This window comes from Lipophrys pholis (assembly GCF_963383615.2).
Source record: "Lipophrys pholis genome assembly, chromosome: 12".
NCBI lineage: Eukaryota > Metazoa > Chordata > Actinopteri > Blenniiformes > Blenniidae > Lipophrys > Lipophrys pholis.
This window is the reverse complement of record NC_137641.1, coordinates 7,106,653-7,132,073: the sequence shown is the minus strand read 5'-3', so window position 1 is coordinate 7,132,073 and position 25,421 is coordinate 7,106,653. Positions and strand designations below refer to the sequence as shown.

Below are 25,421 nucleotides of genomic sequence, written 5' to 3'. Positions count from 1 at the left end.
TGCTCGGATTCACCACAACCTGTGACCAATGAAACGCTCATTCATTCTAGTACCTTGCATGGAAGCAAAAAAGATAAAAAAAGAATAAAAAAAATAAAACAACAGTACAGCCAGAAGAAAAACATTTCTTATATTTAGCTGTCCTTCACATGAGAATAATGGAAATTTATAGATAGATAGATAGATAGATAGATAGATAGATAGATAGATAGACTACAGCTTCCACACAGTGATTGCTAAACACAAAACAAACAAAAGCCTATGCAGTATGAATTTACAGTGATAGTTTAAATTTTCAGTCTATAACAAAGTTTTCCACACATGTTCATTTTTCTTAACTGACGAATATTAGTGCAACCTTTTAAATCCTGTATTTCGGAATTCCAGATGTGTACACCAACAACGGATACACACATTTGTAAACCTCCTGCTAAGATTTTCACTTTCTGAAGTGAACACAAATAACTTTTGCAGGTTTGCTGGTAACTCAACATTTTTCAGCAATCTGTGTTTGGGTTCCCAGCAAACTTATATTTCAGTGAAAAGAAAAGCTTTATTTTGACACAACTTTGTATACAGCATTAAATGTATCACAGATTGATTAAAATTGTAGGGGTGTCCAGTCCAGGTCCGGAAGGGGGTCTCCATCCTGTGTGTTTCAGAGGTCTCCCTGCTTCAACACATTTCACTCTAATGTCATCAAGATTTTGAGAGAACTGAAGCCTGAAACATGCAAGATGGAGACGCTCCAGGAGCAGAACTGGTCCATAGTCATAAAAGACATAAAAAATAAAGCTGCACAATGGTGCAGTGGTTAGCACTCTTGTTTCAAAGCAAGACATTGTATTGTTCAAATACCGTTTCCACAGTCAAGAAACAGGTTAATTGTCCGTCTCTATGTGTTTTCCCTGTCCATAGTGTATACCTGTCCTTACCAGGGTGTACCTGTCCATAGGGTGCACCTGTCCCTTACCAGGGTGTACCTGTCCCTACCAGGGTGTACCTATCCATAGGGTGTACCTGTCCCTACCCGTGTGTACCTGTACCTGTCCATTACCAGGGTGTACTTGTCCATAGGGTGTACCTGTCCCTTACCAGGGTGTACCTGTCCATAGGGTGTACCTGTCACTTGCCAGGGTGTACCTGTCCATCGAGTGTACCTGTCCACAGGGTGTACTTGTCCCTAAGAAGGTGTACCTGTCCATAGGGTGTAACTGTCCCTTACCAGGGCGTACCTGTCCTTACTAGGGTGTACTTGTCCATAGGGTGTACCTGTCCCTACCAAGGTGTACCTGTCCATAGGGTGTACCTGTCCCTACCAAGGTGTACCTGTCCATAGGGTGGAGGGTACACCCTGGTAAGGGACAGGTACATATAGGGTGTACAGGGTGTACCTGTCACTTGCCAGGGTGTACCTGTCCATCGAGTGTACCTGTCCACAGGGTGTACTTGTCCCTAAGAAGGTGTACCTGTCCATAGGGTGTACCTGTCCCTTACCAGGGTGTACCTGTCCTTACCAGGGTGTACTTGTCCATAGGGTGTACCTGTCCCTACCAAGGTGTACCTGTCCATAGGGTGTAACTGTCCCTTACCAGGGTGTACCTGTCCATAGGGTATACCTGTCCATAGGGCGTACTTGTCCCTACCAAGGTGTACCTGTCCATAGGGCGTACCTGTCCCTACCAGGGTGTACCTGTCCATAGGGTGTACCTGTCCCTTACCAGGGTGTACCTGTCCATAGGGCGTACCTGTCCTGTCCCAAAGTTAGCTGGGATTGACTCCGGCTCCGTGACCCTGAACAGGATATAATCTATATATTCAGTAAGAAAACAAAGGAGGCCTCCTGTACTCACTCCTCCAGCTGAAATTCCTACAGAACAGGTTTGATCATCTGATCCAAATGTGTGATCAGATGTGAGATTCAGAACTCAGCAAGGCAGAAAAGACTAGTTCTCAGAAGTAGTCCCAATAATACGACCAACCTGGGGGCCAGTAGAAACATAAAAGATGCGACGAGCTCCTTCTGGAAACCAGCCGGACTCTTCTGATTGGACCCTGAATAGACACATGGGTGGAATGTTTTCAATCTTTGTTGCAAATAAAATATTATATTGGTAAATATTATGACTGAATGAGACGTTTCAGAAATGCTTTATAGCATCTTAAATAAATTTCACACAAAAAAAATCATCGTCTCTTTACCATCATTCTTAAGCTGTAAACTTTGATATATGAGTAGTTTTACTGTTTCACACTTTTTGCTAGTAATATAAATGAACATTATTGTTTTACTCCTGAATTACCTTTTAAAAGTCCTCAGAGTGGAAAAGTTCCATAACGACCTTTCTTTTAATGATTAAGTGAAGTATGGTGTACGCGTTTAGCAGATCAGTCATTCAAGTCATTTTTCTTCACGTCCTTCAAATAATCCAAAAAAACAAACGTATTATCTGCTTTGTCCGAAACTGACTGAAATAAGACGCAGTCTATAATTTCATTATATCAAATAAAAAGGATTTTAACAAGAATCTCTTAAAGATGATTTCATATGTTTCTTCAGACACCGACTGCATGGAATTTCTTTTTTCCTCCAAATTCTGTTTGTAAACATGTTTTATATTCACTGCAAAGCTCTTGAAAAAACATATAATAGCAAACAATAAAGGTAATTATTTACACCAGATTTTTCTATTTCTAATCACAAGAGTCCTCTGATATTAGGTTTGTAAATTTTGAGGAATAAGACTCAGCAGGAGAAAAGAAAATAATTTAAAGTGAGATTTAAGAGGCCAGAGGTGGAGAAGTTGTGTCTGCGTTTTATTCACTCATTAGTTGTGTAACCTGCAGTGAAACTAAAAATAAATAAATAAATAAATCAACCAGGCAAGGCACCATTTTGAACCACTCCTTTATTGCTTATTCATATTTTTTTACACTATTGTCCTGGACCTATTCTGATAAAGAGAAAGTGGAACTCCATACAGCCTGAATCCAAAGTCCACCACTCGTCTTCTCAGGGATATCAGCGGTTACAAAAGAAAACAGAGTGTAAACAGGCTGGGAAGGAAATTAGCAGGTGCAATCGGAGAACCCCAGAAAGCAGTTTTCCTGGAGCAGTGTTACTTCCCAGTGAAAACCACAATCCGTCTCAGAACCGAAATCATGGGGCAGAGCAGGAGACAGAACGTCCAGCTGATCCTCCTCCGTCTGTCCGCAGGACTTTTAATAAACACGGTGCAATTTCCAAAAAATAAAACACTCACAAAAACAAAAACTACTGGAGCTTTGATCATGTGTAGAAACCTCTTCAGATTAGTGAAGAGTCTCATGCAGCCTGTCGCCTCACGCCGGAACTCGACTTCACCGTGAGAAGAAACATGAGATCCACCAAGGTGCACTGAGAAACAGTGAACATGAGAACTATGGCGCCCCGAGGAGGAGGAGGAGGAGGAGTTCAAAACACGTGGAAGGGCTCCCATCTGGAGCTCTGCGAGGAGGAGCAGGGGAAGAGGAACAGGAGGATGAAGAAGAACAGCAGGAAGAGGAGGAGCAAGAGGAAGAGGAGGAGGAAGAGCATCCATTTCCTATTGGTCTGACGTGATTCCTAGTATTTATGTAATGAAATCCGAGCATTCGAGACGTTTTTCACTCTGAATCCCCGAATATTCGCGGGTCGTTTCCAGAAGCCAGATCACAGCAGGAGAAACAAAACAAGAAGAAAACAGCTTTTAAAAGTGCAGAACGTAAAACGAGGCAATGTCACGTCTGTACACCAGGTGGCAGAAGGGAGTCACGTGTGCATTGTTCTCTCAACGTTCCAATCCGATGTTTCTGTGATTGAACGGACAAGAAACTAAAAGCTGGACTGATCCAAGTGGAGCCGCAGCAGCAGCGATTGCTCACTCACTCACCCACTGGGTCTCACTCACTCACTGGGTCTCACTCACTCACTCACTGGGTCTCACCCACTGGGTCTCACTCACCCACTGGGTCTCACTCACTCACCCACTGGGTCTCACTCACTCACTCACTGGGTCTCACCCACTGGGTCTCACTCACTCACTCGCTCACTGGGTCTCACCCACTGGGTCTCACTCACTCGCTCACCCACCCACTCACTCACTGGGTCTCACTCACTCACTCACTCACTCACTGGGTCTCACTCACTCACTGGGTTTCACTCACTCACTCACTCACTGGGTCTCACTCACCCACTCACTGTGCCTCACTCACTCACTCACTGGGTCTCACTCACTCACTGGGTTTCACTCACTCACCCACTCACTGTGCCTCACTCACTCGCTCACTCTCGCCCTGGGTCTCATTCACTCAGTCACTGGGTCTCACTCACTCACTCTTTGGGTCTCAGTCCCCTCAGCTTTCTAAATACAAATAAAACAAACTGTACCTTTACAGACTAAAAGAAACTGATCGGAGGCTCAAGACAAATAATTCATTTTTAGGATCAACCCCAAACTCTTTTCACACTTTATACATTTTCTACCATGAAAGAGGAAATAAACTGCCGTTCAGGTCAGAAGCCACTTCTAGAAATATCTCTTGTTTTAATGGTTACACCTTCACACATTTTCAAACAAAAATACAAAAAAAGTGACTTTTAACACCATGAAGCCAAAACCTGACTGATATTTTAACAAACCTGATTGTAAAAAGTTTCATTCATTTTTTCCTTTTGTTTAAATCATCAAACTACTTGTGTAATTTGACATTTTAAGCCGTTTCAAAAAACGTAACCTTGAATAAATGAAATGGTTTTTAAAATCAACTCATCGTTGGATCATGTTTCATGTCTTTGGGTCAACAGATGATGCACATTTGATATTTAAATGATAAAAACTAAAAGGTTTTTTCAAAAAAGAGGGAAATTATGTATATTTGCATGCTTTGTGGATGAATCATAATAGTTAACTAAATACAAATGATCCTAACTGGACTTGCGCTACTTCGCTTTTTCTCCAATAAACTTAAATCCTTATGCTGAAAAAGTAATCCGACTGAACTGGGAGCGACTTGGTGAAACTGACGACTTGTTTCAGATCCAGTCGGAAACACAAAGCTCTGCTTCCACCCGACAGCTCAGAGAAATCAAACGTTCACTCGAGTGTCTGTCAGCGTGCAAGAGAAAACTCAAAAGAGGAGAAAATGACTGTTTGCTGGTGCAAGTGAGTTTGAGTACAGCTACTTTGTGCGAGGATTACTTCCACCTGGTGGTGCAGTCGCACAACCGCAACCACCCCGGAGCCTGAAATACAAATTCCCCCTTCAGAGTGAACCTGCGGCGGCCATCAAAATCCAAACAAGCCTCTTCTGGAGACCCAGCGGGTCGACGACTTTAAGACCTGAGAGAATCTGTGAATATACTCCGTTTTACACACTGCACCTTTAAATGATGTCATCAACCAGTTGACCCCCCCCCCCCCCCCCCCCAACACACACACACACCCAAACTTTGCCACTGATATTATCAGACGTCCAAACTCTGGCAGCACTTCAATCAAAGCAGTCAAATCTTGCGACGCCGTCTCCGTCTTACTGAAACGCGCCATGTTAATATTCTGAGCATATCAAAAGGCACGGAGCTCAAACTTCTAGTTTAATTATTCGTCTCATCAGGATGAATCTTTATTCTACCCGGCGGCAGCGGCGGCGTTGGGGTGAGTGAATCGCAACTTCTCCACAGATATGAAGTTTAGTTTTTGATATCTGGAGAAAAGCTGTGAAACCCCCCAAGCACACGTTGTTGTTTTGTAAGAGCTGAAGGTTGATTCTTGAAGTGAAGGTGGAAAAGCTAGAAAAACACATGCAAATGTGCAATGTACTGGAGCAAGCGGCACCGGGGGACGGGTCACTCGAAAACGGAGCTTTTTCCTCCAAAATGTGTCCTAAAAATCTCCCGTCGGTGTTCATGGAGCTTTTAGTCTAAGTGCTTGTGACGGTGACGTTCCAAAGCTCACCACTGTTTCCAGGCGTCACGATGAAAACAGAAGGGATGGAAATGAACCTCTAAAGAACAGAGGATCCACAGAAGCGAGACGACACCGGGACCCCCTGTGTGTTCTCCCGAAACAAATTTAAATAGAGTAACGTCATGAACATTATTAGAATAATTATCACACAGTAAAAAGGATGAGACACACAGAGTATTTACATATGTAACACCAGAGTCCAGCACGGCTGCCAGCTGCGGAGGTTTCCTCCCGTCAGCTGCAGCTTGTGTGCTCGTGATGGTGAATATTCACTGTACATGTTTCTGCAGCTCATGAATGCGTGAGCTGTGATGGGGGGGGGGGGGGGTTGGGGGGTTGGGGGTGGGGTCCCTTTCAGGTTCCTTCCATCCAGAACCGAGAGCCACCCCATCTGCTTCGTCCTTAAATCCTCTCAAAAGACACAAACACACACATGAAGAGAAAACACGACACCCAGACCTGCACGGCGCCCCCGACAGACCAGGTGCTGCGCTGCAGCAGAGTAAACGCATCCTCACAAACGAAAAACCCCAAAACACCGCATCCTAAACTCCGGGTTTCTTCAAGCTGCTGTGAGGAGGCTCAGAGAAACGCTTCTGCTCTATGACGTTACAAGAAGGACCAAAAAGAAGAAGAATTCACACAATCCAGCCTGGTGGAGACGACAGTAGGAGGGGCCGTGGGTTGGTCAGCTCCGTGTTCACTGGCACCGGGGGGCGTCCTGCCGTCAACCTCTCTGGCCGTAGTTCACGTCCTGTCCGTGATTGGTTTCCATGGGGTCTTCTTTGAAGTTCTCACACTGCTCGATTACTTTCCTGAAACGTGACATTTACAGAAGAACGTCAACAAAGACCTTCCATGAACAAGCAAACACTTTCTCCCGCTTCTTAATACACATTTGAGGGGAAACTTGGAGTGCAGATGTTATTGGCTCACGGCCAAAACCTTCTAATGCAGTTTTCAACTTATTTCAGGAGAAAACTATGGAGGTATTATTGGTGAAAAAGGTTTGTGTACTTGTAAAAGTGAATTTGTAGTTGTGTACTGCGAGTTGTGTACCTGTAGAATTGTTTTCTCTCCACAAATACAACACCACACTGACAAACTCACAACTTCTTAATTACAGGAGCACAAATCCTGTTTTACAAGGCACAGATTAAAAAAAACTGTCATGTTGATATTTTTCCTCCAATTATTGCAGTAAAACTGGTGAAAAACATATTTGTGCTCCTGTATCGATGTGAAGTTCTTCCACTCAAGTCACAGAATGTTTTATTCATCTACTAATCACACATCTCCGCTGAGATATCTGGTGAAAAAGACCTGTGCGTTCAGTCAGTGGAGAAAAAGGCGTTGCTTATCTGAGATTGACGGATTTCAGAGAGGGGGAGGAGAGGGATTTCTGTACCATAGCCAATCAGAGTTTGTCTGAGAAGCAAAGTTCCCGCTGCTCCGGATTGAAATCATAAGTCATAATTCATTGAATCAACAGCAGCAGAGAGGTGTTGTCTTTTGAGTCACATTAATACATTAACTTCGATGCAAAGCTGAAAAAATGTCACATTCTGTCACTTCTTGATGCATCAAAACAGAAAAGCTCCTCTCTTCTGATTGGCTGTGGGACAAAATCCTCTCTCCTGATTGGCTGTGAAATCCGTCAATCTCAGATAAGCGCCATCTTTTTCTCCATTGATTGAACACACAGGTCATTTTCACCAGATATCTCAGCTGAGAGCCGTGATGTGTGATTAGTAGATGAATAAAACATTCTGTGACTTGAATGGAAGAACTTCACATCGATACAGAAGCACAAATATGTTTCTCACCAGTTTTACTGCAACAATTGGAGGAAAAATATCAACATGACAGTTTTTTTTAATCTGTGGCTTGTAAAACAGGATTTGTGCTCCTGTAATGAAGAAGTTGTGACTTTGTCAGTGTGGTGTTGTATTTGTGGAGAGAAAACAATTCTACAGGTACACAACTCACGGTACACAACTGCAAATTCACTTTTACAAGTACACAAACCTTTTTCACCAATAATACCTCCATAGAAAACCTCTGCAGGCCGCTCCAGCAGTTGTTCCTGATGGAGCCCCTCCTCCGTCTCACCTGGCCATGTCCTTGGTCTCCGGCTGCGAGCTGTCCAGCTCCAGAACGTTCTCCAGAAGACTCAGTCCTCCCTCCTTTATCAGCAGGGGGCAGTACTTGCTCGCTGCAGACCAGAGAAAGTAGAGATAGAAAGTCAGAGAGATTATGAAGACAAAGGGAGAGAACCTCTCCTGAAAACGTTCAGGACACCATGTGCATCTAGATTGGAGGTGAGCAGCTACTTCGTGAGCATCTCAGAGGCAGGTGCTGCAGACTGCTCTGCCAGGCCTGAGGAGCTGAAACAGCCAACGAAAGCAAGGGGAGGTTTCACAGGTTTCCTGTGACTCAGTTACAAGAGACTCAACAATGAGAGCGGATAAGAAGAGGAAGAGGAAGAGTAAAGGACGAGTAGCGCTGCAGGTGGAGCTTGTGGAGCAACATTAGCTTCAAAGCTCTGTGACGCAGAAATGTTGGGAGGAACACTGCAGCACGTCTACTCGATATATTCAAGAGTTTTCACCTTCAGGATACATCTAGTATAAAGTGCAATTAATGTGAATAAATACTAATTTATTTATTCTAATTTTGACCACGAGAGGGTCCCGGGCCTCAGGTAATCCCAGTAATCCACGCTGCCTGTTAAGAGAGAATCCTCCGCTGTGGTTGGAAGCCTGCAGGTACTCACGGTAAACTGACACCAGGTTGTAGAGCGCCCACGTGGCCCAGTGCTGGCTGACAGGGGAGATGCTCTGTGGCAGCAGCCGCAGGATCGGCTCAAAGGACCTGCGAGGGAACATGCGATCAGAGACATGGCGGTGAGTGTGAGCGTTCAGTCGTGGTCTGGCTGTGTTCCAGTTCTGCCTCAGGGCAAAGTGAAAGAAGGATCATCTGAGATTACGTTTACTTCACTCAGGCCCTGATCAGAGAAATTCTTTTTGTTCTGAGGAATCCTGACGATTGGAGATATTAGCATGTGGATAAATCATTAACGCAATCTTATTGTAATTGATAAAATACTTTATAATGCAGTAATATACGTTCTTTTTGACCTAAGGCGGACCTCTGCTGATCTCAGTCCACACGCTTCTGAGGAAGAAGAGAGTTCGACCTACGTCCAGAGAATAAAGCACGTGTTCATTAAAAAAGACCTTGGTGGAGCTGGACGAGTACAGACTGCACTGTGACGCTCTGCTGCTCCGCTGACTCTCTGAAAAGCCCGCTGTTCTCCAGAGGAGCTACGTTTCTTCATCTGAGTTCAGATGTTCCTCCTGAGAACAGTAAAAACCGATCTGGTTTTGGCAGTGGCGTGCCATGCATTTCAGAACTCGTCAATCCACCGCTCATTAACGTTTTATGGCCATAAAAACCATGTTATGATGCAGAAATGCAGTACAAAAGAGCTGTTGCATCACAGATCGATACTCATGTAACCAGAATAAACGCCTTTACTTTGGAAATAAAGTCGAAGTGTACAATTCTACTACTGAAGCTCAGCTGCGTAACAAACAGCATCAATAATAACCTTATAAAATTATATTATTATTTAGGAAAATAACACCATTTTACACACCAAGCATCCTGATTATTTAAATACAAAATCCATCCTTCTTTCTCTCTTCAGCCACAGTTCAGTTACCCTGTTGTACTGATTTTCTGTGTTTCTGTTCCATCAAGAAGTCCTTTTCTACCACCATTCAAGCTGCCTCTTGCTCTCACTCAGAATCTTCTACTGAAGGTCAAAGAGCTCAGTGGGAGATGTTCAGTCAGTTCTGTTCTTAAATGGGACAGATCCAAAGTGCTCCGTGTCTGAGATGAGCTGAAAGAGGCTGCATGCAGGACATTTTCCTGGTATTCCTGAAACTTCCGGGGGTGGAGGAGGGAGACAAACATGAAACCGTGTTCTTGGTGTTGAAATCTTGTGTCCGGTAGATAATATAATCCAGAATCCTGCCGTGCTCTGCGTTGCGGTGCGTTCAGTGACCTTTTGAAAAGTTTGTCTTGAAAATGGTTTTAACAAATAAATCTACACCCAAATCCCTCTCTCACCTCCTTCAGCCATTGTAGGTTGACCAACCCGCTCAGACAGATTTTTTTTACCCTGTCAACAGATGATGGCTGAAATGTGATTGGTTAAAAGCTTTAAAATGAAACTACATGTCTGGAAGTAACGTCTGATTCCGATATTTTTCTTAGCCCTGCAGAGAAGGCCTTGCAGGCCAAACCAGCCTCATTCACTCGCCGGAGACCGGAGCGACCGGACCATGCTCCGCTCCATACTCTGAAGTATCTATTATACTACTATATACTCCTAATAACCAAATATAAACTCTAACATAATGAAGTGTGTTAAAGCCTGTGAAGCTGTTTGATACCAGCTTTCTTACAATAACTGCTTAATTAATCCAGAATTGATTAATTGATGATTCAAAAGACACATTTACAGCCTTGCCGAGCAAAGTCAATTGTCTTTTGTGAAGCAGCATAGAGTGCTGTTACTGCACCGTTTTCTTCCATTTTATGCTTGTAATTGTTCTGTTACACGCTACTGGTTGGCATTATATAACATGTTTGTTAGACGTTTACTATAGATATGGATGAAAGGACGATAAAAGGACCATCCGCTCCACTCACCTGTAGTTGATGTTGCGTCGGGAGCTCACGTCCCAGCTCTGGATGGCTTCCCACATCTTGTCCATCAAGGAGTCTCTCCGCGGCTCCTCCATTGACCAAACCTCCGGCCCATCAAACATGATGTGAGACAGCACGCCGCACGCGTTGTATGACACCTCGATCCCGTCAGCCTTACTGTCCAGCAGGTTACTGGGGGAGAGAAGATTAATAAAACTTTTACTCACACCACAGAATAATAAACTAAATGCCTTTAGCCAACAAGTAAACGCAGTAATGTGCACATAACCCATCCTGAATGGTTTCTATCTCACTGTGTATACTTCTTCATTAATGAAGTACTTCTGGTATTATCCCACAACTGTAAAGCATTTTGTGTCGCCTCTGTTCTTGTAACGCGCTTCATGAATAAACTTTCATTTAGGGAGCATTTTGCGGTTTAAGGAACTTTAAATTCATTTTATCAGGCAGTCGTCTCATTCTATATATGTTCTTTTTTGGGTCAATCAACAGCAGAAAAAAATAAACATGACTATACACTATTGAGCTATGATTAAAATCACTAAATGATTTTCCTTTTAGGATTAATAAAATATCTCTATGTTTTCTAAATGGAGTGGGGAATTCTCTTTGTAACAAGTTCTACATTCCTTTTTTTTTTCACATTTGATACACTAGTGCTCTTTAACAGTATAAAGTTGAGTAAATAAGACATATTTGGAGCATTTGGTGAATAACTGAAGACACACATTGTAAGTGCATGAGGTCTGCAGTTTGGTTTTCTTTGCTCCAGCGATTAGGAGTAAGCCGCCATTGCAATTCTGTGTGTTTTGTCATTAATCACTTCTCTGTCTAAGTTTGACAACCTGAACTTTAGTTGCCTGCAACAGTCAGTATTTTGTATTGAGCTGGGGCAGAAAACAAGGGGAACAGCACGCAATGTACATCCATCCATCATGAGGTAAATTATCAACCTGCTCCGCTGGTCTGATACCCTTGTGTTGTTGTATTTTTTAAATGTTTTTCCTTTACCTGAACACAGAGATGAACTGTGGTGTGAGCAGCTGTGGCCGCAGGGCTTTGACCTCAGCAACGTTTCCTAAAAGACCCAACATGTTCCTGTGGAGCTCCTGCTTGTCTGGAAACTCCTACAGTAAACACACAAAAGAAATTGTATTCAACTTCCATTTTGAAATGCATCAATATCAGAAAATCCAGTTTAGTTCAATATCCAGTCACTTGCTCAAATACACTTTCTAAAGTGACCCAGTATCACAGCCCTGCCATAACTTCAGCTTTTATCAAGGTATCAAAGTCCAGGATGTCTAAGATAATCAGGGAGAATGAAACTTCTGATTGGAACAAGTCGTGGAAGATGGTATGGGACTGGAATCATTCAGCACTGAAGAAGCTATCTAAATCTGTTGTAAAGAAACCAGAGAGTTGAGACAACAGGAAGAAGACTGACTCCATGGATGTGTGTTGTGCTAATTCAACAGGTGATTACAGGGTAAAACACGTGTTGTAGAGCACATTTGTTCACTGAGAAAAAATGCAAAAGATAAAAGTTGAGAGAGAAGCTTGTTTCAGGTCTTCAATGTGTAGCAGAAACGGCGAGATCCAAAGTCACTGTGGAGCTCAAAGTTATGCAACCTGTGTAAAAGACACAGTCGAGGGCAATTTATTTACTGTAGGCCACAAAAGTGGTACTTTTGGATATATCATCTTGTTGCGGATTCACCTGTAGACATTCCAGAAAGAGATTCATGCCGCGACAGTTCAGGAACATTTGGCAGTTGTCGGGCGTCTCGTCCGTGATGTTCCACAAAGCGCTCCAGGAGAACTCCATCACCTGGTCACACTGAGCACAGACAGAGTGGGGCTGTTAACTCATCAGTTCAGGAGCCACATGCAGTCTAACTTGGTCCTGAGTGGACCGGACCAGAGAAATGACAGCATGATAATCTATGAACAACCACAACTCCGAATGTTTCATCTTCAGGGCCAGTGACGGCCCGGAGGTCAGAGAAGTGGACTTGGGATCAGGAGTTCACGCCGAATGCGGCTGCACCTCTGCATCCCAGCAATAGGACTTTCAATATGGAAAAAAGAAATATTCCCAAGGGGATTAATATAATGAGGACGATAAAGTTAGGATACGAAGTATGGGCATATTATGACAATTCAAATATATTTTAACAAAAGATGAACATTTTTTGCACAGAATTCTAAACACAAATTAAAATGATGCTTCCAGGTGCAAGACGAGGTGAAATTCATCCCTCTATTTGCAGCCAATTTCTTTATTTGTTTGACACCCTCAGATCAGGCTGTGGAATTTCTTATTTGAGTAGCTTTGAGTTTGAAGTAGCTTCAAGACTTTACGTTACCCAGCAATCTTGAAGCAAAACAAAGGACTCTGAATGCATTTGCCTCAAACTGCAGCTAAACCTGTTGATTTACTGCTACTTTGCATCTTTTTTTGCTCTGCGTGTTCACACTCGCTCCCTCGTGACTGACAATCTCTTTTCAAACCAGAGGCACTGCACAACAGGTCTTTACTGCTCCTCATATCTGAAGAACAGCTCTGAATCTCTCTCCTTTTTGCCTTATTGATGTAAGACTTTGGCTGAACGTTCACCTGGAGAGAAGCTGCATTATATTGTTATAAACACTTAATATTGTTAATCTGGATTTAACAATGCTTCATATAATATATATTTAATTGCTGCTAATACGCAGCCAAACTGAATTTCATTGTTTTTCTAACAGAGACAATAAAAACCTTCAATCTGTCAATAACAACATAATTTAGTATAATAGGCATAACATACCATCTGAACACCCACAAGTCCATTTAGTGTGGGCTACTTTTGAAGGATGAGTGGATGTTCTTATGAATTATACATTGTGACATTACTGAGAGCATTATTTGCTATAATATGTCCTAACAAATCAAAACAGTTAAAGATTCATATTTATAAAGCATTGAAAACTAAAAGGAACAAATTCCAAAGACTGAGACTCACCGTTTTGTCCAGGAGTTTCTTCTGAATCAAATTCAACATTGTCTGTGAAATAGAGAACAAAAATCAATCCAAGCAGCTGGTATCAACCAGAACTACTCAAAAGACTGGTGCGTGAAATAGTGTGAAGTGAGGAAAAGTGGATAAAAAAAAATAAGAAGATGATGCTAATGATCACAACCTAAAAGAGTAAGATTTGATTGGAGAGACAATGGTAGAATTATGACAGTGCAGCTAAAAGGCAGCGTCCTATTGCACAGTGTCTGGCATTTCTTTCAAGGTCTGTGAATATATCGTATGTCAGAGCTCCAATGTTTTTCTGACTCAAAAATTCTCTGTAAGACGCGTGTCGTTTTCCAAATATCAATATCAGCAGAAATCTGGTGGTGAAATAACTATATTGTGATCACATGGTCTACCTGTGTCCACACGGGTCAAAAATAAGCTTGGTAAGCATCAGCAAGACTCCTGCCATTGGCCTCGACTCAGTAAGGCTGAAAACAGATTCTCTGAGCTCTGCACTGAGACTGTCTGCAGCCCACTATAACCATGAGCCTGAAGCAGCAGCGCCTCACTGAGGTTTAGTCAATCTGTGAGTCGAAATGAAAGTCAAAATCAAATTAACACCAGTTCAAGTGAAAGTGCCGCTGCCATTACCTTGACGAAGCCCATCTTTCCCACAGCCTCTTTGTGATGGTTGTCCACCTGGCAGACCAGAGCGTTGCACAGGTGAACAGCGATTCTCTGGATGGACTCGTCCTGCCGGGCTGGCTCCAGGATCTTCAGCAGCAGCTGGTTGACCCGACTGTACTGGAACTCCAGCTCCTCTGGTATACTGAAGTTACACAGTGTCAAGCAGCAGTTCCTCTGGACCTGGGTGGTAACATTTAGAGAGACATGTCAGTCGGATAGTGTGTGTGCAGAGGAAGTTATCCACCTCACCGCATCATCTTCTTGGCCCAGGGAATCTATATTTTTAGCTGGAATCTCTATATTTTTGTTATGTCTTCTAATTCTTTATGTAATCCAGATCTTTCAACATTTTTCACTCTTTTGTCATGTTTGCTGAGAGCAAGTGGAGGGTTTTGTATGTGGACTTTATTTGCAGTTCATTGCACTTCTCTGCGTGCAAGCCTTTCCTGCTGTGGACTCCAGTTCACTGCAGGTGGTCATTTCGTGACTGAATTACTTTCATGTTTTCCTTTCTTGGCAGCACACAACCAAGAAAGTTGTTCCATCTGACGCCCTTGCAGAGCTGTTGGCTCCTCATCTAGAACGCAGAGCCCCATGTTGGCAGCTGCAGTTTATGAGAATTTCTATCAAATCATTTTAACGTGTGTACATATGTCTCGTGTGTTCCAGTGAAGCAGATTGAGTGAAACTACAGGAAGTAACCATCAGAGAAACAGAAACTGTCATAAACCTGTTAGATGAGTTCCCTCACAGCTATTTAAAGCTGTCAAGAGACGTCATAGGGTGTAACTCACCCATTCATTATTTCCAAAGTCTCAAGTTAATTAGATTCATGTTTTAGAAGCATAGTGTGAATGTAGGAGTTTGTGCGTTGGTTGGACTTGGCGTCCCAGAGATGACTTACGGTGACCTCCTGATATTGTTCCATCCCGTTCAGAACCACTTGAATGACTTCTCGCCGCAGCCGGACGCTCTGGTCACTGCGGTACTCGGTGTTGGTCAGGTAGAAGAGAGCGGCGCTGCCCGTCACCTGGATGCTCTTATCGTATTTGTGGCACTTCAGTGCGGCTATGACGAGCTGAGAGGAGGACAGGATGGAGTTTACAGGAGGGGACTGGAAGAGACATGCAGGACTTCTACAGGACCTGGAAGCAAACGTCCTACTTGTAAAGCTCGCAGCAGCTGGCTGCAGTGTTGTATCCTGGCGATGTCAAACAGCTGGTTGATGGCTCTGTGCGCCAGCTCAGGACGAAACTCTGTGTATGCCTCAATGGCATTCAGAACCTGGTCCTCATTCTTTGATCCCGTCACCTGAAAGGTTGGAGAAACACACACACACATTTTTCCTTTTAAAAGATCCTGCTTCATTGTTGGGTTTATTTTAATCAGAAAAAATTTGATACTTGAAATATCTTAGTTTTTTTTTTACACAAACACAAGAAAATGCAGAACAAAGAGAAACATGAACAGTAGAATTGTGTCACAGTCAGTGATGAAGGCAACACGTTACTTAGTAATGTGTTACTCTCACTCTCATTTGACCACTTTTTTCGTCACGAGTAATCTAACGCGTTATAAGTTCTAAACCAATAATCAGATTAAAGTTACTTCTCCAAGTCACCGTGCGTTACTATTGTAGCGTCCAGCAGGAAGAGTTTTTTTTCTCTATAATGCCGCTTTATTATTAAACAGAACCCGGCCGCTGTTTTTTTCTCCTCCAAACGGACACGCGCACACAAACAGGCAGTTTTCACACCATTCTCCGCAGCACACCTGCAATTAAATGGTAGCTTGGAGCAGGCAGTACAAATAAATAAATAGATAAATAATGCAACAACTGGGGCTGGAGAGAGACATACCTCCTCCCTCCTTACTAATAATTAAGGTACTGTATTTTATTATTGGCTCCCCCCCCCATTCCAAATGAATCGTGAAATTTGCCTGTGCCACTCCTGAAATTGTTTAATTGGGATTCAAACTGGAAGTGACATAAACAGATCCAGGAGCCTGGGTAAAATAGAAATTTCTTTGATTTCTATTCTTGCACTGAACTTCAACAAGGGTGTTGACAATTGATTGTGGAGTTTCCATGTTCTCCCCGTGTGTGCGTGGGTTTCCTCCGGGTACTCCGGTTTCCCCCACAGTCCAAAAAACATGCACTGGGGGGTCCCCGAGCAAGACCCTCGCCTCCCCCCGCTCTCAAGGACACACTTGTAAAAGAGTTTATTAATCAAAATGTGGTTTCTCCTGGCTAAATAAAGGCTAAAAAAAATTTAAATAACAAAAAAGATTAACTTATCTTTAATAACAGGCTACGTAACACAAGCCTCAACGGTTGCTGTAATTAAACCTTTTCGTAAAAAAATTCCCACCCGATTCAGGTGTTTTAGCAAGTTACAGGCCAATATCCAACCTTCTCTTTATTTCTAAAATCCTCAAAAAAGTAGTAGCAAGTCAGCTATGTGACCATTTATGCAAAAAACAACCTATTTAAGTATTTCCAATCAGGTTTGAGAGCTCATCATAGCACAGAGACTCTCTGGTCAAAGTTACTAATGATCTTCTCATGGTCCTGTTAGATCTCAGTGCTGCATTGATACTATTGATCCTAACATCCTATTACAGAGACGAGAACATATCATCTGGCTTAAAAGTACAGCAGTAAATTGATTTTGATCATATTTATAGGACAGGTTCCACTTCGTTTATGTTCACGATAACTTTTCAGCTCAGACTGAAGTTAAACATGGAGTTCCACAGGGTTCAGTCTTAGGACCTATACTTTTCACAGTATACATGCTTCCTGTAAGAAATATTATCAGAAAACACTCCATCAACTCCATGCAGATGACACTCAAATCTTTTTATCAATGAAACCAGATGATACTGATCAACTTGTTAAACTAGAAGCTTGTCTTAAAGACATAAAGGCTTGGATGAGCTGTAACTTTCTGAATCTGAACGTGGATAAAACAGAAATTATATTTGGCCCAAAACATCTGAGAGAAATGATCTAAAGATATAGGAACAATGGATGGTAGGTGAAGAACCTGGGATTTAATTTTTACCAGGACTTATTGTTCAACTCCAACAATACGCAAGTTTCAAGACAGTCTTTTTTCACCAACGTAATATTTCTATAATCAGGAACATGTTGACTTAGAGTGACACTGAAAAACTAATCCATGCATTTGTTCCTTCCAGAGTAGACTATTGGAACTCCTTATTATGGGGGTGAAACAATAACTGCTTAAAAAGTCTTCAACTGAATCAAAATGCTGCAGCGAGAGTCCTGACAAGAACCAGCAGGAGAGATCGCATCACTCCAATGTCACTTTGACTTTACTGGCTTCCTGTTCCATCTCCAATAAAATTTTAAATCCTTCTTTTAACCTGTAAAACTCTTAACAAACAGGCTCCATTGTATCTTAAAGAATTGTTAATCCCATATCACCCAAACGCAACACTTGGTTCTCAGAGTGCTGCCCCCTGGAGGTTCCCTAGGATTTCTACAAGTAGAACGGTAGGCAGAGCTTTCCGCTATCAGGCTCCTCTCATGTGGAACCAGTTTCAGTTAAGGAGGCTAACACGGTCTTTTCTTTAAAGGCTAGGCTCAAGACTTTATTTGAAAAAAACTAAGTGAGAGCTGCTTCAGGACACCCTGGACAATCAGTCAAAACTTTCTCTCTGCAGGATCTCAGACAGTGGAAAGGGAGGTACTTGGCCAAAGGTAAAAATGGCGCATGCCCAAAAGAATTTGGATTAGTAAATCTGTGCGTACGCACATCTGCACGCACTTTCCTTTTATAGATCTCAGTTTACCTGGAAGGTTGCCCAGTTCATATCCCTCCTCAACATGCCTACTTTCTATTATAAATTGTCAATGCAAAGTCAATATTTTTGCATCTCATGCAGCCTGTTGATCGCCGGAATTTGACGCTAAATTTGAAAATTTGTTTAACGGAGAGAGAAACAGTCATGGAGGTCAGTAGAGGATATTATTTGGTGTCTAATCACAAATAAAAGAAAAAACAAGTGATCAGCAGCACGTCGTCACCGCTGTAAATAGTGTGAGAGCCACAGAGAGATCAGTGACTGTAGAGGTGGAGAAGAAGTCTTATCTGAAGTTGGAGGTCAGAGGAGAGTGACATCATGGGGCAGCACACCACTGGACACTAAAACAGCCTCCATGGTTGTGACGGTCAGCGTGTAGCAGAGCGTCAGAGAGGGAAGGAGACATTTTGGTGGAGACAGATAAAGTTCAGTTTGATCTGTTTATTAAATGTTTGAATTAAATATTTAAACAGGGACTGTAAAAAGGCTCAGTGGACTTTGTGTTTTATCCTCAGTCACTCCAGAGTTGGAGGGTGACGAGGAGGTCGACTGTCTGCAGCACCAGAGCGTCTAGAGCGCATGGCAGTGCAGCACATCCACACTGCAGCTCTACGCACGACTGTCACTGCGCTACTTATATGCTGAGTCAGCAATGGGACTGATTGTTACACACCTTGTCACAATTAATAATCAATCAGTTCTATCCACCGCTCTGTATCATTTGAAGGTGAAAGTTTGACATATGAACATCGTGCTGCTGATTCAGTAGTAATGTTCCACTAAAGAAAAACATCTATACCACTGCAGCTTGACTGTTTACGATTCCGTGGATCTAAGTCTGATATATGAACTGCATGTTGCATGTTCATTTCTCCACCATAAGGTGCCTCCAAAGGCATTGCAGAGAATTTGGCAGTACATCCTTCCGGCCTCATAACTTCAGACATGTTTGAACCACACCAGCCTAGGACCTCCCCATCCAGCATCTTCACCTTCAAGATGGTCCGAGTGCAGCCAACTGAACTAGCTGCTGCAACAAGGTGTCTGTTGTGGACAGAAAACACAGGTACACTTTTTATGATGGCATTTTGAATGCACAGAGACACCGTGACGAGATTCTGAGGCCCATTGTCGTGCAATTTATCCACGACCATCACCTCATGTAGCAGCACGATAATCCCAAGCCTCATCTGTACACAATCCCTGGAAGCTGAAAACATTCCAGTTCTTGCATGGCCAGCATACTAACCCGGAATTTCACCCATTGAGCATGTTTGGGATGCTCTGTATACGACAGCATGTTGTAGTTTCTTCCAATATCCAGTAACTTCACACAGCCATTCAAAAGGAGCGGACCAACATTCCATAGGTCACAATCAACGACCTGATCAACTCTTATGTGAAGGAGATGTGTTGCACTGTGTGAGGCAGTGACTGGCTTTCTGACCCCCCCGGACACCCACAATGCAGTCAAACTGTACATTTCAGAGTGGCCTTTTATTGTGGTCAGCATAAGACACAATAGTGCAATAATTCTGCCGTCCTACAACATCTTGATATGCCACTCCTATGAGGTAGATAGAATATCTCGGCAAAGGAGAAGTGCTCACTAGCACAGATTTAGAAAAATTTGTGAACAATTTTTGAGAGAAGGCCTTTTGTGTACATGGAAAACGTCTTGGATCTTTGAGTTGAGCTGTGAGAGTTCTTCCTGAAAGTTAAAAGGCGTACCTTATAAGCAGGGATGTGCGTCACGTTGCAGAGTGTAGTGTCGTACAAGCCCAAAAACTGCAGGGGCCTCTTCAGCTCCTGGAAGGGGTAGATGCTGCTCTTACATGGTTCAATGCTGAAAGACAGAAACACAGGGTGTTTTATATGAAGATCTAACACGAAGAGGATGTGTTCACGGCACATGTTGGAGGAGGATCAGCACCTTGGACGTCCCATAGCTTCTTCAAAGTGTGGGACTGTGCAGTTGTCCAGCATGGTGTGACCCGAGATGTCCAGAGACACCAGGTTGAGCAGGCGCTGCACAATGGCTGTCAGGGTTTTCCTGGTCATCTTAAACTTTGAAGTCCGCCTGCTCTCCCGGGAGATGTCGAGATGCCTAAAGAAGCAGGAAGCTGGGTTAGGAAATAGAAAAGTGGGCCACAAACAAGCAGAAACACTAACATGATTTTTGCATGTTTGTGTGTGTGTGTGAGTGGGTTTTCTCCGGGTATTCCATTTTCCTCTCACAGGCCAAAAACATGCATGTGAGGTTAGTGTGAGTATGTGTGTGTGTGTGTTTGTCCCTTTCCAAGTGTAACCTGTCTTTAGCTGCAGCCCCAAGGACCCTTAGTTGAATAAAGCAGCATAGACGATAGTTGACTGATCTCCCATACTGAGTGTTTTTAATAAGCATCAGCACTTTAGAGGTATTCTGCCTGCAAACTGCTATTTTTCGCCATGCTTCATTCCTTATGGAGGGTCAGTGTGACATTAAAGGCCTTTTTAACACTAATACAAGGTGAAAAATATTTGCATTGCTGCAACATATGAAACTTAAAAAAAGTTTAGCATGGGATAAACTGCAATAAATTTGTACTGGTAATAAATAAATCAAAAATAAATTAAAGCACAAACTGAAAAACTGCCTCCAGTATTTAACTGGAGGCATTTTTAATACACAATTGTTTTGACATACAAATAGATGTAGTCCAATATTATGAAAGTACATTTAAAAAAAATAAATAAATATACAAGTCGAGACAATCTACATTGATCATTTATTCTGCTTTACATCCATCATATCGGCTGGTTTTTGGAATATTATCGGACAGGTTTTCAAATGATTGAAGGTTCTTTAAAAGACTTGGACGGGGTTTAACTTGCCTTTTAACTAACTTTTTGTTTAGGCTGAATACCAAACTGCTTAAGACTATGTTTAATTTGTGGTTTGATATTTTAGGAGAGAGAGTGAAATTAGGATGATTTTACGGACCTGCAGTTGGTGTGGAGCAGGAACCGTGAGGTTAATGGTACTCCCATGTCAGTACAAAGCACAGTGATGGTTTATGTGTAAAGCTGAGAGTGTGTTGAAGCCCCTCCCTCCTCACCTGAGATTTACCAGCTCCACCACTGTACTGACCAGCTCCTCCGACAGGTCCACGTTGTACAGAACCAAAGAAGCCAGCCTGTCCTTCCACTGGGTGAGAAACGCCGTGCCCAGCAGCTGTACGTTAGACAGATCCAGCGAAGTGAGAGACTTGAGCGGTTTGAGCAGTGTCTCTGCATCCACCTCGTCAGGCAGCCCGCCCAGGTTCAGCAGCCTGAGGCGGTTGAAGCTGTGGAAGTTAAAGTCCGTCTCTAAGGCCTGTCTGGAGGCGGGGCTCTCCTCCTCCTCTTCCTCTGTGTCCTCATTGCAGGCGAGCGGAGCGCCGCCCTTCCTATAGAAGATGTGGCTGCAGCCAAAGAGGCAGAGGGAGACCAGCGTCTCCCTGAAGCAGGTGAGAGTTTTTAGGCTGCGTGATGATAAGCTGTTGCAGTAGGTGAGGTGGAGTTCAATCAGGTCCTACAACACACAAAACACAGAAAAGTCTGCTTCCCATTCATATGCAAGGTGTAGTTTAAAGTCATTGATAGGCACACCCCTCAATGGGAAACCAACTTCAATCAGAAACTAACTATGATGGGTCAGAAAAGAAACTATCAATTCTTATAACTTTTGGATAGAGATATTGTATGTATGTACACACTTTTGTAATTCATCTGAATTCAATTACAAAACTGAATAATGAAAACTTTGACTGTATTGTACCTCTCACAGCCCATTTCAGGACCTCCACAGCTAAACAAGGGCAGCGCACCATGCATTGGGAGTTACCTCTATAACAATGTGGTTTACACAAATATTGCTTAAAACAAGAAAACCAAATCAAATTTGGACTATGTGGATCCTTTTGTTGAGCAGGTACTTTCATGTGCAGGTTTTCTGGTTGAAGAGTTGTAGAAAGGCGAAATCTGAGAATGAGGATTCTCTGTTTAAGATGTCAGCAGTTTGCTATGCGTGTTTGTCTAACCTGCTTTCTGATGGCCTCCAGGTCTCTGTCACGCACAAAGTCTTCCCTCAGCTGGACCCTGGTCAGTCTGGTGCTGCGAGGGTCTGAGAAGAGTTGGAAGAAGCTCTCCTCTGGTTCAAAGTTACTGTCTGTGTGGATCAACTCCATATACCTGTCCAAAAAGCAACACAGCACCTGTTACACAGAAGAGTTCAACCCACTGGGAAGTCAGTAATCAGTGCGTCGTCACGTACGTGTTGACCAACTTGTCGCAGATTTCGCTGGGGAGGAAGATGTCGGAGCGCAGGCACAGCTTGTTCCTGAGTCCCTGGTAGCACATGGTCTTCCTCAGATTCCTCAGGCAGTAAACGGTGGCCAAGGTCATGAGGCTTTCGGGGTCATCTCCCGCCTTCGCTGCCATGTTAGCCTCTGGTTCTCAGGCAGGGATCAAACACAGGGCAGAACAGGGAACCCAAGAAGGCGTGCAGGCTGCAGGCTGGAGAGCTGCGAGCATTCCCCTTTACACAACAAGCAGCTTGTACTAGGAAAAAAAAAAAAAAAAAGGTCAATTCAATATCTGAATGATCATGTTCATTACATTGTAATACTGAAGGAAGCTGCTGATTGGAATAATTAATATGAATGAGACACATTTAACAGCAACATTTCAGCCTGATATAAGCTGGATATTTCTAATATTACCTATTTTTTGTCACAGATCAGCTGAGGGTGTTTTTTGCCTGTGCTGAAATTCAAAGTGTGAAATGTCTATTCATTTGAAAGTAGTTCTACCTTTTACCTTAACTCATAGTTTCCCAAACTCATCATCACAGTGAATCAACATACTAAATTGTCAAAAAGGTAATTAACATGAGAGATTTGTGAATAGTCTGTTCATTTCTGCACTCAGTACTTGATTACTTCTCATGCGTGGGGGAGATCTGGTTGTAGGTCTGTTCAAGGTTTTTCAAGTTACTTTGAGAGCAGTGATGGAATAAGGAGGAGTTTTGGCACTGTTGAAAAATGGAAAGTCCTGCTGGAAAAGGACATTATGGAGCTTGTCAGAAGCTGGACGTTATCTAAAACCTGCGAGTAGACGCTGCAGTCACTTTGGCCTTTATTGAAAAAAACCCCCAAACAAACAAAAAACTGGAACAGCATGAATGCTCATTGATTTTCACTCTGAACCAGCTCGTATTGGCAATCTCTTCATTTCCTTTGACTGTCAGGTGAAATAAAAAAGGCGTGCGGTCCAATTCTTCTGGTCAGGCTCAGATAGTTGTGATCCTGCCTCTGGTTCAGTGGGACAACGCAGTTAATGTGGGACCTGTGGATCATTTTCCTGATGCTCTGACTCCAGCCTCGTTTTGCTCCTTGTGAGTCTCCTGCAGCCTCTTCAATGCTCTTTGCTTGATAATCTCCTTCAGACATTTACCTCAAATTCTTCCAGTCTGCTTTCATCAGAAATCTGTGAACAGCAGCTCTTTCAAGAACCAAGAAATTTGAAATCCTTTTTTATTCAAACTACATTACAAAGTCTAACAATTTTTGATATTTGTTTTTTTAACAATCATAATCAACTTTTAAGTAAAAAAAAAAAAAAAAAAGACCTGGCACATTTGAGTTCACATGTACTGACATTAGACTCAGGTTTTAACCTTTGATTGATTTAACTCCTGTAACTGAACACAGTGAGGGTTAAAAACCTACACACTCCACTATCAAACACCAGAGTAAACAAAAAGGTGTATCTCGAGCGGTGAAGACAAGTCATTAATTAAACTAAAATCTTCTGGAGTGTTTGTCACGCCAGCTAACTGCCATCAGATGCTAAAGCTCCATTATAAAGTAAGCAAACCTTAAAGTCGAGCTGTCAGGCCACCGACGCGAGCTACTTTAGAAACGTTTTTCAGCAGGGGAAATGGGGTTATTTGTTAAAGTGTGAAGTTTAATCCCTCCTCCTGCTCGCTGAGGCAAACACAGCTGACTGTTACCAAGTTAGCAAGCCGAGCTAACGAGATGCGGTGAACAATTATTCACTCCAACGTCTCTAACGGGAGACGAAGTGGGGATAAGTGGCAGCCCGCTGAGTTGGACCAAGCGTCAGTATCGGAGGACAACACTTGTTACTGTGAGTTGAGTGTCCGACGGGGAGCCACCGCTCCGGTTCAGGCTGGGAATTTAGCTCCCGGCTAACGATGACTTTCCCTGCGTTAGCCAGCGGAGCTAGCGGGGCTCGGCTAGCTGGAGCCGGACTAACCCGGGCCAACCCGGACTAACCGGACCACCGGCAGCGGGCTCCGAGGGGGCGACTCACCGGCCACTGCTCCACCGGAGCTCTCCCCGCGGCTGGCTGCGCTGATGACGGCCACAAATGGAGCTTTTAGCAGCAGGCTGCAGTCATCTGATTGAGGTTTTCGTCCGATGTCAACAAACAGACTCCTCCTACTACTTCTACTATACTCCTCCTCCTCCTCCGCCTCCTCCTCTTCTTCTTCTTTGAATTAGGCAGACTCAAAGCATCACGGGCGTATTGCTGCCATCTATTAGGTGTTATTTAAATTCCATCGAGAGTCCTCTATATCTTATTTAGAGTTCATGGTTCTGAGAAAATCCTAAGTTTATTTACATTTGTCCACTCCTCCATGTTAACACTGTAAATCCAGCCTCTCTCATCTCGTCTCGAGCCATCGATACTTTCCCCACTTCACTTTCAAGGCCAATTATTCAAATTCAATGCCATTCATCAATACCTTTTATTAAAGCCCAGGAAAAAAGATAACATGATCCTCTGTGTCAACTTTAGCATTTATGACACAATTTATGACCCTAAAGGGGGCGTGGCTAAGAGAGGGAGGGGGGGGGGGGGGGGGTATTGTTTTATCATCATTTAGATATCATAGCTTATGACCTATTTATAATCAGTTTATGACCCTTTCAGACCTTGCTGTTTTATGAGGCTTTTATAACCTCGTCTGTTGATTTATTCACTGATGTCTAGTTTTGAGGCTGGTGAGGTCAACAGGTGGAGGCCAGGTGGTGAACAGCTGTTGGAGAGGTCCTGCAGAGGTCAGGAGGAGGTTGTGCGAGGTCAATTGGTTCAAGTCACCAAAGAGAGGCGA

The 25,421-nt window shown here is 43.1% G+C and overlaps 1 protein-coding gene across 1 annotated transcript; it reads right to left on the bottom strand.

The window, feature by feature from the left end:
- Positions 1-4,540: 4,540 nt before the first annotated feature.
- zer1 (zyg-11 related, cell cycle regulator) lies at positions 4,541-24,744 on the bottom strand. Its single transcript, XM_080477062.1, has 16 exons — positions 24,617-24,744; positions 22,554-22,840; positions 22,321-22,471; positions 21,358-21,812; positions 20,193-20,366; positions 19,991-20,105; positions 15,590-15,736; positions 15,330-15,503; positions 14,390-14,605; positions 13,736-13,777; positions 12,448-12,567; positions 11,739-11,854; positions 10,710-10,898; positions 8,764-8,861; positions 8,100-8,202; positions 4,541-6,802 (listed from the first exon to the last, which is right to left on the bottom strand). Exons 2-16 carry the CDS (start codon positions 22,718-22,720, stop codon positions 6,715-6,717), a joined length of 2,355 nt encoding a protein of 784 aa, XP_080333188.1. The 5' UTR covers positions 22,721-22,840; positions 24,617-24,744; the 3' UTR covers positions 4,541-6,714.
- Positions 24,745-25,421: the final 677 nt, after the last annotated feature.

Excerpts from the sequence above, each read along its gene's own strand:
- zer1 (XM_080477062.1), bottom strand. The coding sequence starts at position 22,720 with ATGGCAGCGAAGGCGGGAGATGACCCCGAAAGCCTCATGACCTTGGCC. Across the intron at positions 12,568-13,735 it reads AGAAACTCCTGGACAAAACG|TGTGACCAGGTGATGGAGTT; the intron begins GTGAGTCTCAGT and ends GTCTGTGCTCAG. Across the intron at positions 8,862-10,709 it reads CGACGCAACATCAACTACAG|GTCCTTTGAGCCGATCCTGC; the intron begins GTGAGTGGAGCG and ends GTTCCCTCGCAG.